Source organism: Lepisma saccharinum, chromosome 10 (assembly GCF_977018435.1).
Source record: "Lepisma saccharinum chromosome 10, izLepSacc3.1, whole genome shotgun sequence".
NCBI lineage: Eukaryota > Metazoa > Arthropoda > Insecta > Zygentoma > Lepismatidae > Lepisma > Lepisma saccharinum.
This window is the reverse complement of record NC_139238.1, coordinates 83,384,193-83,409,856: the sequence shown is the minus strand read 5'-3', so window position 1 is coordinate 83,409,856 and position 25,664 is coordinate 83,384,193. Positions and strand designations below refer to the sequence as shown.

General features: G+C 39.1%; 1 protein-coding gene across 1 annotated transcript in view; it reads left to right on the top strand.

The window, feature by feature from the left end:
- The window catches only part of LOC145993997 (uncharacterized), a 77,133-nt gene that overhangs the window by 41,088 nt on the left and 10,381 nt on the right, over positions 1-25,664 (top strand). The window contains exons 2-5 of the mRNA XM_083130038.1: positions 8,661-8,763; positions 12,834-13,049; positions 22,686-22,865; positions 24,355-24,450. Of these exons, the coding sequence (XP_082986164.1) occupies positions 8,668-8,763; positions 12,834-13,049; positions 22,686-22,865; positions 24,355-24,450 (588 nt within the window). The 5' untranslated portion in view covers positions 8,661-8,667. The remainder of the gene's footprint in view (positions 1-8,660; positions 8,764-12,833; positions 13,050-22,685; positions 22,866-24,354; positions 24,451-25,664) is intronic.

The window sequence follows — 25,664 nt, the reverse complement described above, 5'->3', positions numbered from 1 at the left end:
CCAAAGGAAAGTAATTCTCCTTGTGAATTAACATGTCTCGCATGCAAAGAAAAACTTGCAGTTCCTGTTGTTCCTGTTACTACTGATTTGCTTGCGTCATTGCAGCGAATGCTGGAGGCAAATTCCAGCAACCTGGAAACTAGAATCCAGAAAAAAATGGCCGAAAATTCTAGTAATCTAGAACTTAGAATCCAGGAAAGGATTACCGAAAATTCTAGTAATCTAGAACTTAGAATCCAGGAAAGGATTACCGAAAATTCTAGTAATCTAGAACTTAGAATCCAGGAAAGGATTACGGAAAATGCTAATAATCTAGAATCTAGAATGCGGGAACATTCTGATAGCTTGGAGGCTAAGTTACACGAGAACTCTAGGAGGTTAGAGGATAAACTTCAGGAAAATATGAATATCTTGGAGCACAGTTTACAACTAAGACTAGAAGAAAGTAGTAGAACTCTTGAGTGCCGGCTAGAAGCAAGGATAGAGGAGAAACTGTCCCATAGTTGTTCACAACTGGCTGCGTCCAATTCAGAGATGGGACGGAGGATGGAACAACTGACTCTGCAAATGTCTGAGGGACAGCAGAAATTGAACGAAAGCATTGAAATTGAGATTATGAGCTTACGTCAAGCATGCCAGTCAAATTCTCAGCAGCTGGAATCTAAACTCCATGAAACAGTTGTTCTGTTGAGGGAAGAAGCTGAGCAGACCAAGGAGGGCTTCAGAAAGGAAATTACTGAAACGCAGAGCGGTTTCAGGGAAGAAATGTCCAGAGAGTTGGACAACCAGGTGACCAATATGGCATATAAGCTGAGAGAAAACCTGAATTTGCGAGTTGTAGAGACGGTGGCGGAAAACCTTAAAAGCAGCACGGAGGGTCCTACAGAGAATGCTGAAGAGTGGAAAAATGATATGGAATCCAAACAAGGGAAGCTTTCTTTAGACATGCGTAATCTTTGTGACGAAGTGGCTCAAATTTCAACCACTTTAAGCAAGTTGCCACTCTCCGGTGAACCAGAGTTACCGCGGATGGACCAGCTGGGCCCGCCTTTTCGAAGGTTGCTGTCTCCTAGTCGTTCTGAGGTCTCTTCGGGGCAACGAAACCGTACACATGTAAAGAAAAGACGCCACAGAGAGATCGTTTCCAGTTCTTCAGGCAGCGAGTCGACTTTGTCGGAAAAGAGAAAAGAAAGAAAATCTCGAACCAATGCTACGCGTGGTGGGATGACTCCCCGGATGGCTGACCTGAATTCCATGCGGAAATTCGACGGAAATATTATAGCCACTTCGGCTGAGATTTATCTCAAAGAATTAGATACCAACCTTGAGATCCTTCAGATCCCGCATAGATACAGGCTGGAGATTATTCCTCGTTTGCTAACGGGCATGGCTTATCATTGGTTCTACTCTCATAAGAATGATTTCCACACATATTCAGATTTCCGTAGGGCGTTTAAGAGGCGTTTTGCGTCTTCAGAGGCAAAAGAAAGGGAGTTGGCATCTGTTAGGGCCAAACGGTACAATAAAAACAATGACAATAGTTTGGAAGAATATGTTTGGTCTGTATACTCTGCTTACAGAAACCTGAGTAGCCACTACACAGAGCATGAGGTGGTAAACCTCATAATCGGCCAATTGCCATATAGAGTGAAGCAATTGTGTATGGCCCACGCACCCGTAACTGTTGATTTGCTTGCAGATTTTGTTAAGAGATACGAGCAAGCGGAAGAGCAGGATGCTTGGCGAACTGCGTGGAGGAAGGAGAATCCTACTCACCAGAACAACAGAGATATTCCAGGCAACTCGGCAAACAGAAACCCGAGGGTTCGTATGGTCCAGAGGCAGAATAATTACCGTGAAAATCGCCCTGCAGGTCCATATAGAAACGGCAATCGTTATCGTCAACAAAGCCAAAATAGGCAGAGACGTGAGTATGCTGCTCCCAGATACGAACCTTGTGAGAGACCACGAAATGAGAACCGTGTATCTTCACCGGAGCACAGTGAACCTTTGAGGGAAGGTCGTAGCTCTCCACGATTCCAAGCGGCGAGCAGTGGCTTACAAACAGATGCTGCAGTGTCGTACCCTAGTAACGAGCAGCAACAGAGCGTTGAGCTGACCAGAAATTTTTGCTTGGAGAATGGAGCAAATCTCGACCAGGTGCGGGATTTTACCCCACGCCTGGCATAGAAACGTCCCTTTCTGATGTCGGGCGGTCTCGGATAGAACTGGGGCCTGCAGAAAATAATTCCCAGTCTGTAAGTAATGATCTGAAGCTGGTGTTTGTTATTAATCATGAAGAGAGTGAGTTTCTTTACAATTTGTGTCAGGCTAGTCAGTCTAAAAATTTTGGAAGAGCGCCTGAGTTCAAGGCACGTGTAGCAAATGTTGATATCACTTGTATAGTGGACACTGCAGCTGAAATATCTGTTCTGAGTCTCGAGATTTGGAAGAAAATAAAGCAAAATTTGCCAGGGGCCATGTTACAAGCTACTCCAGAGGTACGACTTATTGATTTCGCTGGAAAAAGTCGAACTCGAGTTGTGGGAAAACGCATAATCGTGCTGGAAATTGCTGAGAACACCATACCTTTAGAAATTTTTGTTGTGAAGGATTTGCCTTCAGACTTATTATTGGGTTATTCGTTCCTGCAGAAATATGAAGCAGAGATCAATCTCAAGCATAAGAAGTTGTATCTAATGGTGGATGGAGAGCCAATTGAGCAAAAGCTAGATGATGATGATTCCGTTGATAAGCAAATGAGCGTCCGGAGGATTGAAGCTAGCTACGATAAATGGGCTACACCGCTAGAGGATATAAGAGAGAAGATTGACTCCAGTGAATTATTGGCTAAGGAACAAAGAGCCGAATTGTTCGAGATATTTATTGCACATAGGAAGGTGTTTTCAGAGAGGCCTGGCACTGCCAAGAACTTAGTTTGTGACATTCATCTGTCCAGTGACGTTCCAGTGAGTCAAGGACTTTATCTAGTTGAGTTGCAGAAATTCTTACGTTTTCTTCACGTGTATTGCCAGTGTGTCTACCTGATATTGTTCAAAAGGCTCTTCAACATTGCCTCATTGGTTGATAACAATTACAAATTGTTTTGTACGTGCAGTTCTATCCAAGATTGTACTAAATTTACAGCCCGAATCCGAAGAAGGTGAGAGAGAATGGCAGAGTAAGGTTGTTCAAGTGCGGTTAAGGGAACGATATTCTGTGCAGAGGCGGAAACTGAAGCAGAAGTGCCATGCTTTGCAGTTGAAGGAGGATGACCTGGTGCTGCTAAGAAGTCATCGTCCAAGTTCAGCTGTTAACCGAACCATTTCCAAGTTGTTTTATTTGTGGACAGGACCGTTCATAGCTACCCAAGTGAAATTCAACACGGCAGTGTTATTGGACACAAAAACTCGTAAGGAAGTGTGCAAGGTAAATTTCGACAATCTGAAGATTTTTAATTGTTCTCCAGACATGAGGAAAATACTTTTAGAAGGTTGAATCCAAAATCTCCTAGACTGTGAGTGCTTCCACGAGTCGTCGTCGATTTTGTTTCTCAATGGAGGGGGCGATTGACATGTCCTTCCCGGACGTATGAACAGTCTGCTGAAGTACATCATCCCGCCTGATAGATATGAAGCTTGGAATAGAAGTTACGAGATTAATGGAAGTTCATGTGATAATTTTTGTGCTGCTGTTAATATGATTTTTAGTGCATTTCGTTATGATGTAAAATGTTGTTCTTAATTGCATAATCAAGATAAATATATTCTGAACCTAGATGTTAACACGTAAGTCCTGAGTTTGGTTAATTTACTGCAAATCTTAATGTTTTCCCGTGCCCTGGGAGGTATCACGTGTATACCGATATACAGTCTCATGTTACTCATGCTCAATTTGTATTGAGATAAATCTATTCTTATGGATATTAATATGCTATAGCTGAACCTGGCACGACCGTGTCAAATTGTTCCTTGAAACCAAAGAGTTGGAACAAATTAATATTATTTATTGTTACACAAAAACATAAATTGCAAAAAAATTTCTTTTGCAGAATTCTTTGCAAACATTTTTTGAATAAAATTCGTTTATGCAATGTTCTCAACGGAAACCAACACCGTTATTACATAAAGGGAACAAAATGAATCTGAAACTACCAAATGTTTATAAATGTTCGAAGTTTGCAATTTTTTTACAAAATTTTTCAAAGAAAAAATTCTTTTTCAACACGGAATCCAAATATGTAAAACAAATGGGAGTGTTCCATTTGAAATTTCAAATTTACCCCCCGCCCCCCCTAAGGGGTGGGTGGCGGCGACGAAATTTTTGCGGCATTGACTTACCCCCTCAATAGTGTCAAACTTTTATTCTGTGCAATTTTTCGATTGGATGCATTCTGCATTCGATATTCCATACTATCATTATAAATGGACCACCCGGTATATTAGTTAACTTAAGTTGCTATATTCCGACTCTTTAGATTCATAGTGATGAAGATGAACGAATTAAACATAAAACGAAAAACACATCAGGCACGTAGCCAGGTGGAGGACTCGGGGAGCTGAAACCCCATTCCCCGAAATCCTACAAATATCTAATTTAAAAAGTGTATAGTGGTAATTAATTTTACTTCATTAGCAGGATTAAACACCTTACATAATACGTTGTAATAATCTGAGATTCATCTTCAGGACTTCTAACCCCACTGTTTCAACTTTATGTGGCGGCTGCTAATAAGGGATGATCCCCATTCCGAAATAAAATTCTGGCTCTGGCCTGCAATGATTCGAACTTTTAATTTTTTTTTTATCATTCATAGGGAATTTCATTCTGAGCCAGGAACACAACAACAGAAGTTTGGCGCGTGAAACTGAATGCGTGTAGTCGTTGGCTTCGTGCTGTGCTTCGTGTTTATTATTTATTTAGGTGTTAGTGTTTGTCGTGATAGTGATGTGTTAAAGGTAATGGATGTGATACAAGATTGCTGGTCAAACCTTTTGAAACAAGATCTTTTCAGGAGAAGTTGTAAATTGTTAATACAGGTAGGCCAGTGTCATCGCTTGAACTTATTTCTATACACAAAGACAAAAATCGGGAATATGTGAGGCTTTTTCGCAAGCAAATTATGACAAAACACCATGGTTGACAGGAAGTATAAGTGTTAATAAGATTTGCTTTTTTGTTGGCCGTGCTTACTTTTCGGGGCTGAAAATAATGTATGGACGCGTGGCGGATACTGTAATCTTTGCAACGCTTGTGCCAAACATGAAAAATCCAAAAGTCACATAATTTCCTTTGTTAAGCTGCAATCTTTGGCACAGACACGTATTGACGTGCAACTGGACAAACAGCGTGCTTTGGATGTAGTACGGCACAAGTGATCGGGTCCTGGGGTAAGTTGAATTTTGCACTTAAATTAATATTGCGGGTTTTTATTTCACTAGTGCACGTCTTTCATTTTATATTTCACAGGTTGTTTTTTTATATCTTTATAATACTGTCTTGTTTTATTATTTGAAATTCTACACGTATATTAAACTGCAATAACGAGAATTAATTGATTGTGGTCGTAGCAATAAGACAAACATTCCAACACAATATTCCTAAATCCAATATGGATCCTGACATAAATTGCACGGAAACTTTTGGAGTTTGAGGATCAAGGGTCGGAGATTACCCACTCGTTAGAACCAGCATACGCCACTGATGTTGAGCATTGGATAATAAGTTAATGATTGTTTGTGAATAAACAACAATAAATATAATTATCTACATACACAATTGCATTGTATAGTAAATTTAAATATGCCAAACTCTGTGTTCATTTCATTAATTACATCAGTTCGATTACCATATCATTGTTGATAAACTGCTGTTTAGGCTCCTAAGAACCTCTGATTGGGATTTCATGGATGTTGGGTTAGTGGTTGTTCTTTCAATTATGCTTTTTCAGAACTTCAATTATTTCTCTTCAACCAATAACAGTGCACTTTCACTGATTGGCATTTCTGCACCGTGGAATAGGACTCGTATTTTGTAGAGATTGGAGAGATTTGAAGATTCAAGCATTTTGAACGATTTCCTTTTTTATATTCTTTCATCTATTAATAAAGCATAAATCTATGTAGATTAATTCATTAAAGAAACGTTTTACAATATAATTATGAACGTGAAAACTTATCTGAAACGGAATGCCTTTAAATAAATGATCATAGAAATAACTTTCCAAGAAGAAACCCTTGTGTCAATAATTTTATAATTGAACGTTAATATTTTCATCACAGTAGGAATGCTAATGTATGAACTTGTGTTTTGGGCTAGGAACGACTTTCTTAACACATCTCCCTTTTGGAAAATTATATATTTGTATAAATTTTCCAAGTGCATTCAGGTGGGTCATAGTGTCGCTTAAATTCCCTGTTGCACATATTTTGTAATCTTCTTCACGCCTGTTTTCCTATGCTATTACATTTACGTAGAAAATGATGCAATAAATCCACAGGAATATTTTCTTGAGTGCTTTTTCTTGGAATTCTATAAAGATGTCTACAGAACTTGAAGTGGTTGCATCACATGACATGATACTGAGCAGAGTGAAATAAAAGAATGTACTGGCACGTATATAAACCGTTAGATTAGGGCCATATGGTTTGCAATCCGATCTCTGATACTAAGAAGCGCTAAGGTTGTAAAAGAGGAAGGTAAAAAGAAAGAAAAGCTGGTTCCAGCTGTATCTACAAAGGGAAGTTAATGAAAATATTCGTAACGTATGGCAGCCATTAAAAATAAGATTGAAAAAGCAGTCCGACCATCCATCCAATCTTAGTGCAGCAAACTTGATGCCGGCTTAGGATGATCTTTGACACTGAGTCCTTGTTTCTTGTGCGAACATCTTCATAGAAAAACTCTGGTTGTCAGTCATCGCACGAGTGGTCAACGGCCGACGAACTCGTTCCTTACACATGTTTATCCGCGCGACGACCGTTACAAAAAATAACAACCGCATGCCAGCGGTCAAGGTATCAGATTATATTGCCAATGGGGAATCAGCCGCGTTGCCAAGAAGGGGTTTGGTGGAAGATGGCCCCAGAGTTGCAAAAAAAGGAGTCAGATGAGTTGGAGCATGAAGGGCAAGTGGTGACAGTCGGCTGAACGAATGACTTAGCAAGCTTTTGATTTGAAGAATGCAGCGAAAGTAGCAGGAAAAGCAGAAGTGAAGATCTTTACTTTTAGTTCAGGGATATCTCGAATATCCATTGCGTGAAAGTATTTAATCATTTTCACTTCTTTTTCGCAAATTATTTTATAAGATGTGATATATCTTACTCTTATTATGCAGATTTTGAGTGTTAACACATGGTTGAACATGCTGAATGGTTTTCGGTTTTTTTCAAGCATATTTACTGATATTTTATTCCTGTAATGAAACTCTCTAAGTTTTAAACTCCCACTTACATTATATAGAGGCACGTATCTAGAGATATGTTTAGCGGTTCCGGACCAAGTCACTCAGAAATAATAATATAAATGTTTAAATTAAAATAATTGAAGCATTCCACCGAATAACGCTGTATGGAACTTTTGGGAATGTGCTGAGTTACCAGTGGAATCATGCTGCGGCCCTGCTTCTACAGGCTACAAACTGGCCAGTCATAAGGTCGGATGTTGCCCAAAGATTGCTACTGCGTTTGCATAAGGTTTTATGCTGTTTCTACTGTAGTCCAGTAACATACAACAGGTTTTATCCGTTGTTCTGTCATTAACTGAAATGTGTCATACAGCGTTATTCGGTGGAATGCTTCAATTCTTAAAATAAAATAGTATTAATGAAATATAAAAAAAGTTAATTAATTCAATTTGAATTGTTATTATGACATGAATAGGTACAAATATGGTACAAGAAGAGAGATATTTCGATAGTTAAGAAAATTTCTATAAAAACAACTACCCTGACAGGGAAATTAATGCCAAGTAGATAAAGAATTGAATATTTATTGAATAACAAAAAAGACTGTTAGGTCCAGTTGACGAAAGGTAAAGTTCCTGATGAATATTATGCATATTAGTACTTATGTCCATAAAACTTCTTTGACGTTGTCCTTGAAGGTCATATGTCATATGATCCCAATATAATCCATGCTTTGAAATAAGTTCGACGGAAATAAATAACAATGGATTATACAACAAAGGCTAAACAAGTATATTTTAATTATTTAATTTTAGTACTTGGTAAGGTGCAAGGTTGACCATTTAAGTTGATAACTCGAAATATCTTAAGAACGAAGCGTTTTCGAAAGAAATGTTTCAAATGAAAGTTAATTGACTTTAAGGTAGAGAGAGAATGCCATTGTGTATGTTTACGTAGGCGGCCATTTTGAAGGTCACTCCTATTTTAAAATGGAAACCTATTTTTTTGTTTAATATTTTTATTCCTCTTACAAAGTAAACAACTTTTGTAGAAACCATTTTTCCATCCATCGCGTAGTTTCACATATATATATTGTGTGTGTGTGTGTGTTGACGCTCAGTAGTATAAAATTTATATGAATAAATAATTTTTAACCCACATACAGATGCAAGAATTTGATTGTTTGCTTTGTCATTTTAAATCATTCAGTTAACCTTGTTCATTAATTGTTACTTTTTCTCCCTTTGGTTTCCAGTTTTACGATGGCGATAAATCTGATTATTCTATTTGCCCTGGTGGTAGGAGCTTCCTGCATAGGAGGAGACGAGCGTTTCATCAAGAAGTATGCCATGATGAAGGTGAGTGCTTTCCTATTGGAACGCTGCCAGTGTTGACCGTCCTGCTGAATTATAGAACGATGTCAGTACAAGTGATCTTCTAAACGGGTTGAATAAGTAATGCTGACAGGCAATCGCCAGCCGCTACTCACAAAAAAGGAATTTAAATGTATTTTCCCAACATTTTGGCAACTTTACAATTAGGAGGATAAATTCCACAGTAAATATACAGAGGTTTGGAAGCTGTATTTGGAGTTAAACGTTATACGTATTTGATCAAAATACACAGCTTCCAAAACCTGTTTTCTTTATTTATTTTTGTAGGAACATCCTCTTTTGCAGTTTTTCTCATAGCAATTTACTGTACGTGTATAATATTTCATATTCCATTTCTTACTTTCTTTATATTTTTTTGTAACAGAAACATATTCCACTTATGATTCAAATTACTTTTGTTATACTGAAATCACACATTTTCTAAAAATTGATAACGTATATCTCATCTGTAAGGTTAGTTTCATATAACAACATCTGGATTGATACCCGATGGAGGCACATTGTACAGTGGTTCGGATCTCACTTTAAACTGTAGGTCCAGTCCAGATTAGCCTAACTGTGCATAAAGTGGACTTAAAACCTCAAACTCATATATCAACGATTCCATACACTGTTTACATATACGTATTCAGTTTATAAGTGCTTTTTTTTGTAGAATGCCTCTCTTTCCTGTATCCTGTATCACACTCAAATATAATATGATGTTAACAGCAAGAAGGTATGGCAATGGGCTCACCACTATCATCAATACTTAGCAACATATACATGGAACGATTCGAACAGACAGCCGTCACCCAAAGAACCAGGAAGCCAAAGACATGGGTTAGGTATGTAGATGATACATTCGTGATATGGCCACATGGAGATGTATCGATGATTACATTTCAATCAATACTTACCGATGCCAACACATCGGTATCGGCTCGATACACTACCAGATTTCCTCCAGCATCTTAATAGCATACATCCATCAATTAGGTTTACAATGAAAAGGGAACAAAACAAACGCTTGCCATGTCCTAGTAGATAGATCCGGAAATCAATCGTCCACTGAGAATGCAAATGTCCTATCTCTAATTGTATTATAATTAGAGATAGGACATTTGCATTCTCAGTGGACGAAAGCTGTCTATTGAAAGCCAATATACACAGAGAGATACTTACACTACTGATGAAACCACCCTAAGAGCACAAAGAACTCCACAGTCCACTGCCTGAGCTCAAGGGCCAGAAGAATCTGCTCAAATCCGGCTACATTCATTCAAGAGCAGGAACACGTAATAGATACATTAAAACTCAATGAGTTTTGGGCGATTTATATCCAGACAATATATCGCGATATTGAAAAAATATCGTCCAGGCGATATCAACTTGACGATATATCGTTACGATATTTGGCGATATACGTATATCGTGGAGACGATATATCGCCGATATCACGATACGGAAAACATATCGTATCGTATCACCTGTGACGATATATCGCGATATCTAATTTCCGATATCGTCCATCCCTAGTATCTACCAACCATTACTAAAAGAGCCATCCAGAGCCAAGCAGAAAAACAAAAAGACTGACTCAAAAGGCACAGTATGCATACCATATTTCCCTGGGTTATCATAGAAGATAGCAGAATTGGTTCAAAATTCCAACTTAGGATATCATTGAGCAGTAAGAAGGCACTAAGGAGCACACTATCAAACAGCAAATCAGAGAACATCATACAAGCTAGCAAGAACTGCATATACAATATACCATGTGAATGTGGGCGGGTGAATACGGGAACGAGCTTACATAGGAGAATCAGGAAGCCCTCTACAGAAAAGGACAGATGAACACAAGCAGCACACACGCAAGGGCGAAAACAGACAGGTCAAAAATAGCCGAACATGCATGGAGTGAGTCACATAGAATTCAGTGGAGCAACGCAACAGTACTACACTAAGTAACTAACTGTCTAGCCCTCCTAAACCCGAAGGTTTATGGCTGCAGCGACACAAGCCTTCCATCTGTCCCTATCCTGGGCAAGATCAATCTAATCTTTTCCATCCTTATCGATTTCCTTAAGGTCCGTCTCAATGTTATCCTTCTATCTTCCCCTTTGCGTATACAAAGAGCCAGCCTTCATAGCAATCCAAAACACTACAAGTCATCTCGGTGTAGAATTCAAGCACGTATGACTTACAAGTAGTAGCATAAATGGATCAAAAATTAGTACAGAATTCTTGGGGGAGCGCTGTGGAGCACTGGATTTGTAGTTGAAATCAGAGGTCTGTCGTAGGTTCGATTCCCACCACCGGCAACAGAAATTTAATCTGAAGACGAGAGAAAAGGTGCTTTCTTGAAACATAGTGTTAGATTAAACATAGTTTTAAAAAAAACACTAGACAATGGATAATGTCCATTTAACATTGCATGCTAAAGAAGGTATCACTTTAAAATTATAAAAATAAAATCCGGTCCCGATTAGCCTATGTTCATAAAGTGGACTTAAAAGGAACTTTGCAATGGAAAGAAATTAGTAAAATGCCTATTACGGAATTTCTAAACCTCTATCGTTGTGAGGAGGAAGAAGAAATAACGTCAGTGTACATTTCTCATATACCATGTGCCTTCTTGTTATTTGTGATGCCGCACTTAAATGATACAAGCATGCGTTCCGTGCCGTGTATTTTACCTCACGAAAACTCAGCATTCATGTGCAAAAACACCAAGGTGCAGCCAAATTTCTCCCTCCTTTTTCTTCAATACAACTCACACAAAGCTAACGGTGCTACATCTCGCTTCCGTACAACATGGCGTTGCCCGTTTCGTCCATTTTTGTTGGTCTAAGGACCCTGCGATCTGGGAATGGAGTCTTCGCATAGCATTAATGGTGTTTGTGAATCGCTTCCCATCTTTTGTTGTGCTCCTAACGGTTCCTCATTTACATACAGACCGCTGGATTGTTTGGCCTTCTTTGGCGATGACCACCCTCGCTGGCGTCCAGTCACTGCGTCCAGGAAACCTTAGGTTGAGGTCGGTTGTGTTAAATTATTCTCCTCAGCTGTTTGGTACAGCATTGTTTTCGGTCGTGTTCGGTCACTATTTTCCGTGTCTTCGTGTGTTGTTGCTCGTGTTGGTAAGGCCTACTTGAGATTGGAAAGATTAGGCACAGTGACATTGGCGTCATTAGACATTTTTGTAGGGGTAGTGGGACCGTGACATAAAATCAAATAATACAGCTTTGAGTATGATAATAATAAATACCAGTAATAATCTGATAAAATATTGTTTTATTGCCAATTTATTATTACTATAACCTTGAAAGAAGCTTATATTCGAGCCACTACTAAACTGAAAATCCGACACAACTGTTTTTCTTTATTTTTAATATTTCTTATATTTAACTTAAACTTATTACTAACATTGATATGTTTGAATGTGATTCAAAACCATTTTATACATAATAATGTACTTTTGTTACCGGAACTTAAGCAAAAAACAATATGTTTTTACTACTTCTTATTAAGATTGACCATTCTTGTCTAGCAAGTCTAAATGCTCGGAAAATGTAATGATTTTTTATTATCATCTCTCAAGTAGATCATCCAAATGCATAATTATTCTAAGTAATTCTCTTGGCTGTATATCTCTTTTGTTAGGATTCAAAGTTTATCATTCTTAGTATTTTATTATCTTAAGCAAGTTTGTTTCGTTCTTTTTTAATTTTTCTTTTATACTTTTTGTATAACTGCTGTAATATGGCTTTAAATGGTGTTGTCAGCTGTATAACCTCCTATAATAAATTAATAAATAAATAATATACCAAAGTGCATAGTTATTTTAATTTGTAATTAATTTTTACGCACCTCGTTCAAGAAAAATTTTTGAAAATAGGTAGGAAAACGAAGTAAATTTTAAAAAGTCAATCAATATAATAATTAATTTATGTATATGTACATGTGCATGTGTGTAAATAAAGATCTTCCTCCCCCACCAGTCTTCAGCGATTTCGCACCCTGCTCACAATGTTATCTTATTGCATTGGTAGGTGTACGAGAGCTGCTTCGGGGCGGACGTGGTGAAGCAGGTGAGGATGGAGGTGAGGGAGGCGTGCGCAAAGTGCAGGAACAAGTCAGCGGAGCAAGGGCCCACCGAGAGGCCCCCAATGGAGTCCTCGACGGCCCCTGCCCTGCAACTGCCCCTCAACATCATCGACGAGGCCAAGCTACAGGCTCTACTGGGTGGCAGGCCTGTCATTAACCAGGTGAGTAGAAAAATCAGTTTTTGTAGATTGCCATATTGGCGCAACCTACTACAATCTGTCCCTGGAATCTGCAGAGTAAGCCGCACATAACGCTTAAGATGGGGAAAAAGCACTAACTAATCTTTATTTGTAGAAAAATCGGGTGCCCCACCAAAAATATCCACGTGAAAAATGAAGATTTGTGTTTTCGCATTAGCACAATATATTTCCCACACCATCGGAGGGCACAACCTCCCATTCTCCCCCGTTCAGAAGCCTGTATCTAACACCGTCTCATTATAATCAAGGATTATGTATACAGGGTGATCAAGAAATGACTTTACAAATTTGTGAGCGTATAAAAATTTATTCGGAAACGTTACGGAAATGGTTGTGCTGTCATTTTGTAAGGAAATTAATCAAGTTTGACTAGCGTTGTGGAATAGTGCCGAATTCCGCCACCGCAAGTGCCAGCGGCAGTTACATTAAAAATGGCTGCTTTCACAGGTCAAAAGCGAGCTCGCTGTGTGTTTTGGTTTGAAGGCCGCATCTACTTCCAATAAGATGGCGCACCACCTCACCGAAATCCAGGATATCTTCAATACCCGATTTCCAGATCGATGAATGAAACCCCAAAAGGAAAAATACAGAGGTGTCAGATCAGTGAAAGAAGTGGACATGCAATTGGTTCACCTCGACATATCCATTGATGGATTCATCTTCCGGTGGCGGAATTCGGTACTATTCCACAACGCTAGTCAAACGTGATGTATTTTCCTTACAAAATGACACCACAACCAGTTCTGTAAAGTTTCCGAATACATTTTTATCAACTTACAAATTCGTAGTCATTTTGGACCACCCTGTATTTGTATAATGAGCCGAATTTTCTTTGCAATTGCTGACGTAGTACCCATTAGCGTATGTAAGTATTAAGTGGTCATAAACAAATTTTCTATTGTCCTGCCCTTTGTTGTTTTATTTCATTTATCCTTTTTTTTGTTAAATTAAAAGATGGCGTCTCCTTTCATCAAGTTCCATGGGCATGCCAGAATAAACATGTAACCTTAACGTAACTCTTAAACCCTGACCATAATGAATCCAGAAACCATTTTTTGCATAGCAACTACAGAAAACAACATATAACATATCCGATGGCAACATGTAGGGTTTTGCTGCTTAAACTATCAGTGGAATAGTATAATTCTTACCAAGTCACATTTACATATTTCCCATTCTCTAGAACAGTAAAGAGAAAGAAGTTGACCTTTCTTTATTCACTACAACATAATACAACATGTATGCATCACCGCGTTACATCATACACCCATCGCGAGTTAACGACGTATTTAATTGCATCCTTCTTTTGAGTGTTTCTAAACCCCTAACCAAAGACCCATTCTGTTTGTTGCATGATATCCATTATTAGTAGTTCCATTGTTGCTTCCTGAGAAGTGTTCGTGGGAGAAGAGTTACAAATAAGCCTGACGGTTTTATAATTAAACGTCAGGAAGTAAAGTAACTGCTTATTAACAGTGATTAAGGATGTATAAGACATAAGCGCCTCTTACGGCGTTCACAGAACATTTGAAGAACTCAGCAATGTTAATTACTTACTGTAAATCATGTTCAGAACTAAGTGTGATTCTGTTGACAAGGGATATGTGAGTGAAGATTAGTGGTGGCGTGGTTTGAAGTTCACGGGGGCGTGACACCCCTTTTTTGCTATTAATGCTCTCTTTTTCTATCTTTTGGCATGTTAGGTAGAAAATATACGTTCAATGTTATTGTATTTGTGTTATTTACCGTCGCTTTTCTACCACAATTGGCTAATCGCAACGATGAAGATGAAATTGATGTTTCACAAAGAACACCACTCATACCCAGGCCGGGATTTGAACCCAGGAACTTTGATGGCGAGTCCGGGAGTCGACCACATAACGTGCTCGGCCAACCATCCTGCACTTTTATGAAAGTTGGGATACTAGAATGGGGGAATATGATCCCAGTAGGTGTTGGCTTAGTCAATAGAACGCAGCCGCCTCGGTGGCAAATAGTGTTGCCCACGAGACGAGACTTTTGCCTGTCTCGTCTCGTGAGTCTCGTGGAAATGCTGTCTCGTCTCGAAAATATTCGTTTGTCTTATGACACATGGTCAATCTCGTCTCGTCTCGAATTTTTAAAAGCCTGTCTCGTCTCGTCCCGTGGGCAACACTAGTGGCAAAGTGTCTTGAGCGATCGACTCACGATCTCGCCAGATGAATGTTCCGGGTTGAAGTCTTCGGCATGGGTATGCGTCTTTATGAGTACTCCTAAATCAATGCGATGTATATAGTCAACTCGTTTACTTCGTTAACGTCGAAGAATTAAAAAAAGAAAAACGCCTCCACAAACGTGGGTGGGGATAAATAGCGGGCGAGTTGTTTTCGTTCAATGACACTCAACCTTCAGCCAATAGGCACAGCTGTCATTCTGCTCGTCTACTCCACGTGGAGTCTCAGTCACATGACTCCGGATACGCTGTTGTCGTACTTTGCAACTTCAATGTGGAGACCTTGGAAAGGTGGTTGTGCGCGGAGGGACAAGGTGGCAACACTGTGCGTTGAATGTGATTGTTGCAGCTGGTGGGCGCGCTCCGTGGACTTCAAAGCCAGCCGGTCGTTAACGTAGCTAACGCGTCAACTCTACCAGAACTGTTGTAGCTTCCGGCGTGAACCTTCTCGTTTCACCTATGCTGTGGCGTCACTCGGGGAAGTAGGTGACGTGATTGGTCACGTGCGGAGTTGCCTTCCCTACGTGTCAAAACAGGCGTTCGAAACAGCCAATCGGACGAGCATGTTCTTGAAATCTGCCCGCGTTCTTACGCTATTGGAGGCCGTACTTTAAGTTTAAGTAGACCCTATCACTCATCTCAGTCGTCGCAATTAGCGAAAAGTTGCAGAGAAGCGATGTAAAATAATAAGAATATAAATAAAACACAGAATTTGTAAAAAGAAGCGTATGTAAAAGAGAAAGAAAATTTTTGTGTATTGAAGATAAACACGCTTCCAAAAGTTAAGCATGCGATGGTAAAATCAACAAAAATGGAAAAGTAAAGCTTTGATTAACACAAAATTGCACATGAATGTAGCAAATGTGTTTATTTATTAAAGAAAACAAGAATTGTGTACAAAGATGAAGAAAAAAATATTTATTTTTCGTAAGTTATATGATTACGTCACATTTGGGTCATTAACATAATGATGTTTAAAGCCAAACAAACCAAACAAAACTTACAGTAATATGGTAGTATGTGACCAAAACAAATCTTACATTAATGTGGTATGTGACCACCCCGGACCTTCACAAAAACTTTACAACGATTTTCCATGCTTTCAATAAGGTGATCAACCATCGCAGATGCGAGCAATGGCCATTCATCTATTAATGCAGTTTCCAACTCTCTGAGACTGGCTGGAGGAGGTAAACGTGCAGAGACAGCACGCTCGAGGGCATCCCAAAGGTTTTCAATGCTGAATACGCCGGCCACTCCATACGAGAAATTCCCTCACTTTCCAGGTACTCGTCAACGATGTTGGCTCGATGGCGACGGGCATTATCGTCCATAAGGAGGAAATCAGGACCAACTGCTGCAGCGTAGTCTCACAATAGGGTCTAGGACTTCATCCCGATACCTCGCAGCCGTCATAGAACCGTCTTTAAAGATGTGCAGCTCGGTGCGATATCCCATTGAAATTCCAACTCACACCATGACGCTGCCACCTCTGAATGCGTGATGTACGATTATGTTCTTGACCTGATTGCGTGTGTATTGTTCTTTCCAGACCCTTACACGCTTATCATCTGATTCCAGGGCAAATCTGGTCTCGTCCGTGAACAGGACGTTGCACCAATCTGAGACAGTCCAATTGACATGTTGACGACACCACTTTAATCTTGCCCCTCTGGCTTGGACGGTTAGTGCAACACAAACACGTGGTACTCGGGCGTACAATCCCTTAATGTGGAGCCTTCGGCGTACTGGCAGATATTGTCTTACCAAGTGCCGCTGCAACCATGGATGTAACAGCTGTGGAGGTCGCTCGTCGATTCCGCTTAGCTACTATAGCAATATATCGATCATCAGAGGGGGCGGTAACCCTTGGACGACCGGGCACAGGTCTCCGGACAACTGTATGGAATTGTTTCCATAATCTAGAAATTACCGAATGATCAACGCCAAACAAAATAGCGACATCTTTGATTGACTGTCCTGCTTCAATGCGTCCGACAGCACGCCAGCGCTCACTATCTGTTATTGGTCTTCTTTCAGCCATAGAAACACGAATATTATCAAAAATAATCATACAAAAATTATAAACACTTCGTATCAGCTTTTAAATACACTTCAACCCTTCAGAATGCTGGTGTCTTCAACGAAAGTGTGATGATTCTTGCACGAAATCCTCGCTTTTATGATGTTTCAAGAGCACAGATTAAGCAACTAGGTACAGATGATTCACTCTCTACTTACAAAAAGGAAGCTACACATAAAAACTGACATCTACATCCGCAGTGATTTTCAGCCACTCAAATTCAAATACGCTTTCGCAAATTTGCATTGCGTGCTTAACTTTTGGAAGGCAGTGCACTACACTAATCGTTTTAAAATATTTTAATAGAGAAGTGAGACATTTTTTGAAAATAAACCTTTTAAAAACTAGAAACAATTGTATTTTCTTGATGAAAGGGTGTAAATGAATCTCTTAATGTTAGTTTCTTTATGACACGTATTGATATTAGAAATTGAAAATATTATATGTATTAAAAGGAATCTTAATGTATAAAAACTTCAGAAATGTTCGTAAAGTTTCCTTCTTATAAAAGGTAAATGCTATCAATGCTTTCATTTGTGGTCGGTATTGCTGCTACAACCATTTTTCGTCCTCTTCTTCTTGCAAGATAACGAAACCTAAGAAGCCTAACCTAACCACCACAGATTATTTACTACCCCAAAAAGCTACCAGCCAATGAGAATGCTTGAAACAGTTATATCAGCAGTCCCTACCTTCATTTCTAGTGCTCGACTATTCGAAAACACTCTTCATCATCTATGAAAGCATATTTTCCGAACTAACACTACATGCCTGTGTTGTTTTATTGCTAAGTGTTATGTGTCGTACAATTAATTTCCTTTCAAACGGTTTAAGAAAGTCATCTGTTTTGATTTGAGACGTACACTAACCCAGAGGCACTTGAGCCATCCATTCTTGAACTTCACACTGTATATGATTAATTGAAATAAGACATAAAAAAATACAAGTTATCTTATTATTCCATGTTTCTCACGTTCCTCGAGGCATTGTTTTTGTTGCAAGTTCATTTCTGAGATCTGAAATCATAATAGAGTTCTTGCTGACAATGTAGTAATCACAACTTAATTTAGTGCAGGAAGAAGGCGGGAGACTTGAATTTCATAATTTCTAGTTCCCGTTTTATATCCTTAAGGCTTTTGAGGGCTTTGAATACTTAAAAAACATGTTATAAAATGTGGAAAGTATTACCATATAATAATTAGAGTGGGTTGTAGATTTGATATCAGCAAACTGGACATTTAGAAATGGTGTTAAAAATTGCATCTAATAATGCAGTGAGTTCTTTTTTTTTGTGACCTGAGTGATTTTTTCTCTCTCCTTGGAAATTTTACTTAAAGGCAATGTAAAGAGTAAGACGGCTCAATTGACCTCTGTAGTATCATACGTAAATTACTTGTAGTTTAGTAGCTGCCCAACAGATGTCTCTGGTTTATCATTTTCCCTCGACGAGACAATATGTAGATGCAAAATTAACACCAATTTAGCGTTTCTACGTTTTCTGTCTTTCATTTTTCGTATAGCTACACGATATAAGTGTTTCTGTTAGGGATTCTTTTGGGGAAAGAAAGAAGCAAATTTTTGCCTCCAAAATTCCTCAGAGGAGACTATTATTTTACCCCATCCACCCAATATCCAGTTTCACATAACAGGTTTATATTATGTGTAAAGAGATACATATAAACAGCAGAAACGTTCGTAAGTTTTCATTTTTTGAAGCATAGTCCGTTTAGTACATCAGTTCAAATGGGTTATCCAGAGTTGTAAGAAGTTGAAGCTCGTACCGCAGGAAGAAATCAATTACATCCAATGAGCTAGAATAACTAATTTTTAAATCAAATATCACTGTTGCAGTTAATTTTAGAGTTTCTATGTAAATACTTTTCAGTAATATTTTCACTAAATTTCCTTTTTTGTGTGTCATATTATACACGAGAGATACATCGTTTGTTCCTAAAATGAACTTGGGGGAACTTGTCCTGTATCCCCAGTTTACTACGTCCGTGTTGGAAAACTCTTATCAGGCCCACTTACAGAGGTGTCGTGTAGTACAGTGGGATCCATGAGTACTACCGTGCAAATTGTCCATCACCATGTTCGTGCACTTAATTTGACCCAATAAGAGCTTCAAGAATTAAAAGAAAACTCAATACAAGCTGTTGACAACTTCTGCACCAGCATACATAAACCTCCATCGCTTAAAAACACACAGGATGTGGGATTCATGAGTATTACCGTGCAAATTGTCCATGACTATTTTCATTAACTTTTCTCTTACATCCTGTATGTTTTTAAGCGATGGAATTTTGTGTATGCTGGTGCAGAAGTTGTCAACAACTTGTTTTGAGTTTTCTTTTCATTCTTGAAGCTCTTATCGGGTCAAATAAAATGCACGAACATGGTGATGGACAATTTGCATGGTAAAACTCGCGGATCCCACTGTAACAACACGCTAACAAGGCCATATCTTTGACTCAATTAGGGGTCGCTGAAGCAACCCAGCTGCATTGTTGCAGAGTAATCCACTGTAATACTCAGTCACGTTGTATCACGCTATGAATGCTGAAATTTCACAGGAGTGAACTTCTTCCTTCATTAGCAAGAAGCAGATGTCTGTCGGGCATTTCTCGTCACGGATGTAGCGTAATTTGAAGCCAGTGCATCCACAGCAGATGTGAATTTGATGCAGTTTTATGTGCAGTACCGTTTTCTTTCTTTAAGTACAGCAAAGCACAAAGACCGTAGAGGTAGTAACAACATTCAGATTTTCTTATCATATTTGTGGTAGTGGCATCTGTGTCGAAGGGCGAAACTACTGAATTTCCATTTAAATTATAGCGCATTTATGGTTGGATACTCATGAACAACTACAATGTGAGAGTCGTTACTATGTCTCATGTAGAGATTTATTTATTACCTAAACAGAGAAGTAGTTCACAAGTTAACAGAAGACGATGGCACTATACAGGATCTTTCCGGGCTGATGATACAAACTTTCAGGGATGCTGGAGAAGGGCACATGTATCAATTTGAGATAAGGAACCCTGGTCTGGAAACGACTTAGTCGAAAGTTATAGGCGAAAATCGGTGTATGAAGATGTAATACTTTTATTACTTGCACAAGTTTCACAAGCTGCTACATTCATAACAGTTGGCGTCCCCCGGCTTCCCTGCAGGCATGACATCGTCGCACAAAGTTCTGGCGTACTCGTTGGAACAACCCTGGGGTCGGTTGAACTATGTTACAGGAAGCGAGACTGCAGAGGATCTCCTCGCAAGAATTCTCGCTGCCTGGGTACGCCAAAACTTTGTGCGACGATGTCATGCCTGAAGCGAAGCCGGGGGACGCCAACTGTTATGAATGTAGCAGCTTGTGAAACGTAAGCAGGTAATAAAAGTATTACATCTTCATACACCGATTTTCGCTTATAACTTTCGACTAAGTCGTTTCCGGACCAGGGTTCCTTATCTCAAATTGATACGTGTGCCCTTCCCCATCATCCCTGAAAGTTTGTATCATCAGCCCGGAAACACCCTGTATATATGTATCTCTCCACACAATTAAAAAAAAACTGCTATGTGAAAGTGGATATTGGGAGGATGGGGCAAAATAATAGTCCCCTCTGAGGAATTTTGGAGGCAAAAAAAAGATTTCTTTCCCTCTGCAAAATATTCCCTATTCCGATTATACCAACGTTTAGTCTTAGATAATGAATTTTTGTCTCTACGATATTTCCACTTCTGTTCTATTTCTTAGTGACCGGTATGGGATGGACACGCGTTATTGTCACGCGTTTTGTCATACCACCAGTACATATGATTTTGATATTCTTATATCTGATTTTCAGGCATTACATAGATTATGCAAGCTTTTGTCTGAGAGTTGGTTTGGCATGTCATGAAAAATAATAAAGCATTGCACATATTATTGTTCATTCGATTTTGTCATAGCTTTTGAATAGCAACGGTATCCAAGTGAGTGACGTTTTCTAATGGCGCTCGAACAATTTTTCTTAGGCATTCACCTCAAACGGATAGAGAAAATATAGCATTGAGGTCTCTGGTTGGCGTATGAACCTAAAGTAAGGATAAATTGGGTCGTTCTCATCGCACGGAAGATAAACAAACGCCTTTGTGTTCTAACGTCATATTGGAATGCCTTCGTTGATAGGCCCGCTTTAGAAGAAAGCATTTTCATTAACATTTTTCTTAATATTTATACCATGACCAAAATGCTACCGTGTATAGTGAGAAATATTATAGCATTTCAGATTCCATGGCATAGTATTTCATGGCATTTCTCAAGGATAGGATCTGTCCTATTTCCGTAGCATAGCCAATCAGAAGCGACCTCTAGGTCACGAGTGGAGATGTAATGGCGGCCGCGAGAGATGTCAACATGAAATGCTTCCGTGTGTTACAAACAGTATTGTTTTTTTGTTTCTTTTTTGTGTTTCTGTATGATTCTGTATGCTTGGGTTTCTTTCATGGTTCTGTGTAGTTTAAAAGAGCCAATAAGATTTGAACTTTCAGCCCTCCCCCATGCGACGGGGGAGGAAGTATAAATATGGCCTCTGACAGAGGACGGAGAGAGTGTGTTTAGGAAGTGGATAGCAGACGGGAGAGCGATCTTCGGTCTCCAGTGGCCTCCCATGAGAAAGAGCATCCCGAGGCAGTTCTGCCGATGCTCAGCTTCCACTTGGCAGTTCTGCCGTGGGGCTCAAGTTAGAGGAATGTAAATAATGTAAATTAGAGAATTAATGGAAGAATCCGAGCCTTGTTTTGTTGAATTGTAAATAAATGTATAAAGCCTATTTCTGCGAGTTTTCAGAAATCACCCTGCAACATTAATTCAGTAAGTTCTTGCCTGTGATTGATTCTTTGGTTCCGAGCGCTCTGGTGAGGAACGGGATGGGAACCCAGGACTAACGAGCCTATTTAGTTGTTTATTTGGGTTTTTCCTGCCAGAAGTGGCCCGGTAAGGGTGGAGTGTTGCGGAACACGTGTACTGTCTGCTATAAGATTTTTGGAAACATTTACATAGTATTTATGCTAGCAAAAATGTTAAAGAATATGCTATCGTCTAAAGCCGGCCTTAGGTTAGGCTTGTTAGGTTTCGTTCTCTTAGCATAAATAATACCCTTTTGGTAAAGCCCAGAAAAATTGCAGTGTATTGGTTCTAGGAGAACTAAACCTAACAACGAAGACATTTCGCTATGACGTCAGAACACGATGGTGTATGTATTCCGTGCGATGAGCAAGACATGGATAAAGTGAACCATGGTATTTCTTTCTCCATTCGCAGAATCCATTCTCGCAGCAGTTCCGACCATTTGGACCACCGTCGCAGCAAAACGTAGCGCCAATTCCAAGCTACCAGCAGTATCCGTTCTTCTACCCCAACAGCAACCCCTATCCCGTCAGCGTGGTGTACCAAGGACCCTCGATGTATCCGCAGTATTATCCTGGGTATCATAGGAATTCGGTAAGTACGTACTCTGGCTCTTGGTGAAACGTATCACCGCCCACATATTATAGTGTCTCCCAAAATAGTTTTTACACTCTATGAACGTTAATAATGGGAATACTAATAACAGCAAGCGCCTCCCCGATGACGCAGTGGTAGCGTCGTTGCCTTGTAATCAAGGGGTCCCGGGTTCGATACCCGGTGGAGGCACATAGTGGTTCGGATCCCACTTTAAACTGTAGGTCCAGTCCCGATTAGCCTTACTGTGCATAAAGTGGACTTAAAACACCAAATCAATCCAATCTAATAACAGCAAGTATGAACTTTTTTGCGTGTCACATACCTTAAAGTTATAGATGTTCATTGGCAGCATACCTTGCCTGCAATGCCATAGAACAGATTTACAAATCAACAAACAGCAGATATGATTTCCACAGGAAGGGAAGGGAAGCACAGGTACTGTCAATCGCATGTTTCGTGTCATCCAGTGACCATGGCTTTGTGGGGTACACGTCGTTCCTCAGTTTCCCAGAGGTAGAAATATCGGTGTTAAATCTGGAAATCTGGGTGGTTATTTGACACTTCTTACATTGCCCAAAAGAAAATTTGCTCACCTCTGTCACTTTGGGTACACAAATGCCTACCGCCTGGTGGGCTGTAATGGAACTAAAAACAACAGAAAGCCTACACACACTCAATGTAGATATTGCAGCTTCAAAATAGTCCAGTCAAGCTATCTTTAACAGTTTCTCTGTTATTAATATTCAAAGAGTGTAAACACTATTTGGGACACTGTATTAGACAGCTGGGAGAATTGCCACATGCGGGAAAGGCAAAGGGAGCGAAGTCAAAATTCCTTCCTACCAAGGGTCTTGTAAATAAGCATTTGATCAATAGATGGCACTGGCGGGCCTTAATCCATTGCAGGAACAGGGCCACTTTCCCGCTAGTTGAAGATTGTAAATTAGTTATGTATTAATTATCATATTATTTATTATAATGGTGTAAAAACAATGGAATGCAAATTAATCTTAATAAATGCAAAGCGATTATACGAACGAGAAAAGCACACTTTGTTGTTTCCAATTATTTTATTAAATTTTAAGAAAAGGTGCTTGTATATGGATCTAGGAGAAAATATTGATTTCAAATTATTATTTGATGAATGCTTAAAAGAAACTTGCGGAAAACCATAGGAAAAAATGTATTATTTATTTGTTTATATTTACATTTCAACAGTGCTTGCTTAAGTCTAAATTAATCACGATAATAAGGATGGAAGAACAAACGCCAGGACTCGAACCCGTGTGCAGGTGAGTTTGTAAACAATAGTGTATAAATTAATAGGTTCCTTCTTAGTAATTGTTTTTAGGAGATTTACAAATTCTTTAAAGCTTGTTAAATAATATAATTTGGCAGAGTAATAGGTAACTGTCGTAAACAATGAAGTTTTGTAGAACGTTACATTCCGTGAGTATTCAGTTGTTTCCTTTATAATTTGTTACAGAGGGATCTTGACATCCGTGGCCAGTTGGAGACATTGAAGTCGAAGGTCAACAACAAGATCAGAAACATTACTTGCATCATGCAGGAGTTGGGCTATGTAAGTATACGCCCCTTGAATTACCCTTAAAAGAGGATATAGATTAAAAATGTTTTTAAAAATTTTGTAACATTCTTAGCAGTACTTCGAACACCCCTGCAGATCTGAATAAGAAGCCATATGTACAACGTGTCCAAGAAGTCCCCGTACTCCTAGGCTATATTACATACTACATATTAACCCTCTATTTATATCACATATTTATTTATTATAACGTATGTATTTAGTACGTGCTTTTTGCAGCAGACACCTGTATTCCTTTACTAGAAAGTACCATGTTCGTTTCATTGAAAAGTTTATTCATTTTCGCAGAGTCCATGAAAGAAAAAGTGAAAAAATTTAACATCCAAAAAATGCACCCTAATATCCGATGAAGAGAAACTCTAACAATAAATTACTGAAGAAAGAAAGAGGTATTCATTGAACAGTACGATGTGTGAAGTCTAAAGTTATATATGATCAGGGAGAGATCGTCAAGATAGCAGAAAATGTTATTTTTGTGTGTGTGTTTTTGGTGTGATTGATTTGATTGTACTTGGTTCCTCAGAAATTTACACTTTACCAGAATTCAGGCAACAATCAAGTAATAGAAACAAGGATGTCCCTCTCTGATATAGGGTCCCACATCTTCCTTGGCATCTAGAAAAAAATTCAGGATAAAGGCGTTCAAATATCGGATATCCGATGTATGGCACCCCTTGTATCCGATATTAGTGCACTGCCTTTTCACGTATATGCGACGACATGACAAATGAGCTTCGTAGAACTCTTAAACTAAGGAGAACTTAAAGTCACACTTTACATTGTGCATTTAAGATATTAAACTCTTGCTACTCTCATCAGTCAGAAAGCAGGCAATAATGAGACTGCAAGAACTTCCAACTAGGAAATAATAATAATAATAATTATTATTATTATAATTTTCCAAAAGAAAGACTACAATAGCACCCAGTCGCCTCACACAAAGATGACACGCACCATCTGCCTTTAGGGCTTTATGTTAGTCTGGTTACAACCCTTTTATCGGACTTCTCAAAGGCTTCTAAGGGTTAGTAGGACCAAGCCCTTGCGAGGTCTGTGGTGTAGGATTTATTTTTAATTATCACCTATGTAGGTTGAAATGAAAGATCCTTAAGATCTTTTACTCGAAGATTTATTTAAAGTTTCGATGTTATACAAACACTTTTCCAAACAGACAATTCACCCGGTATAAC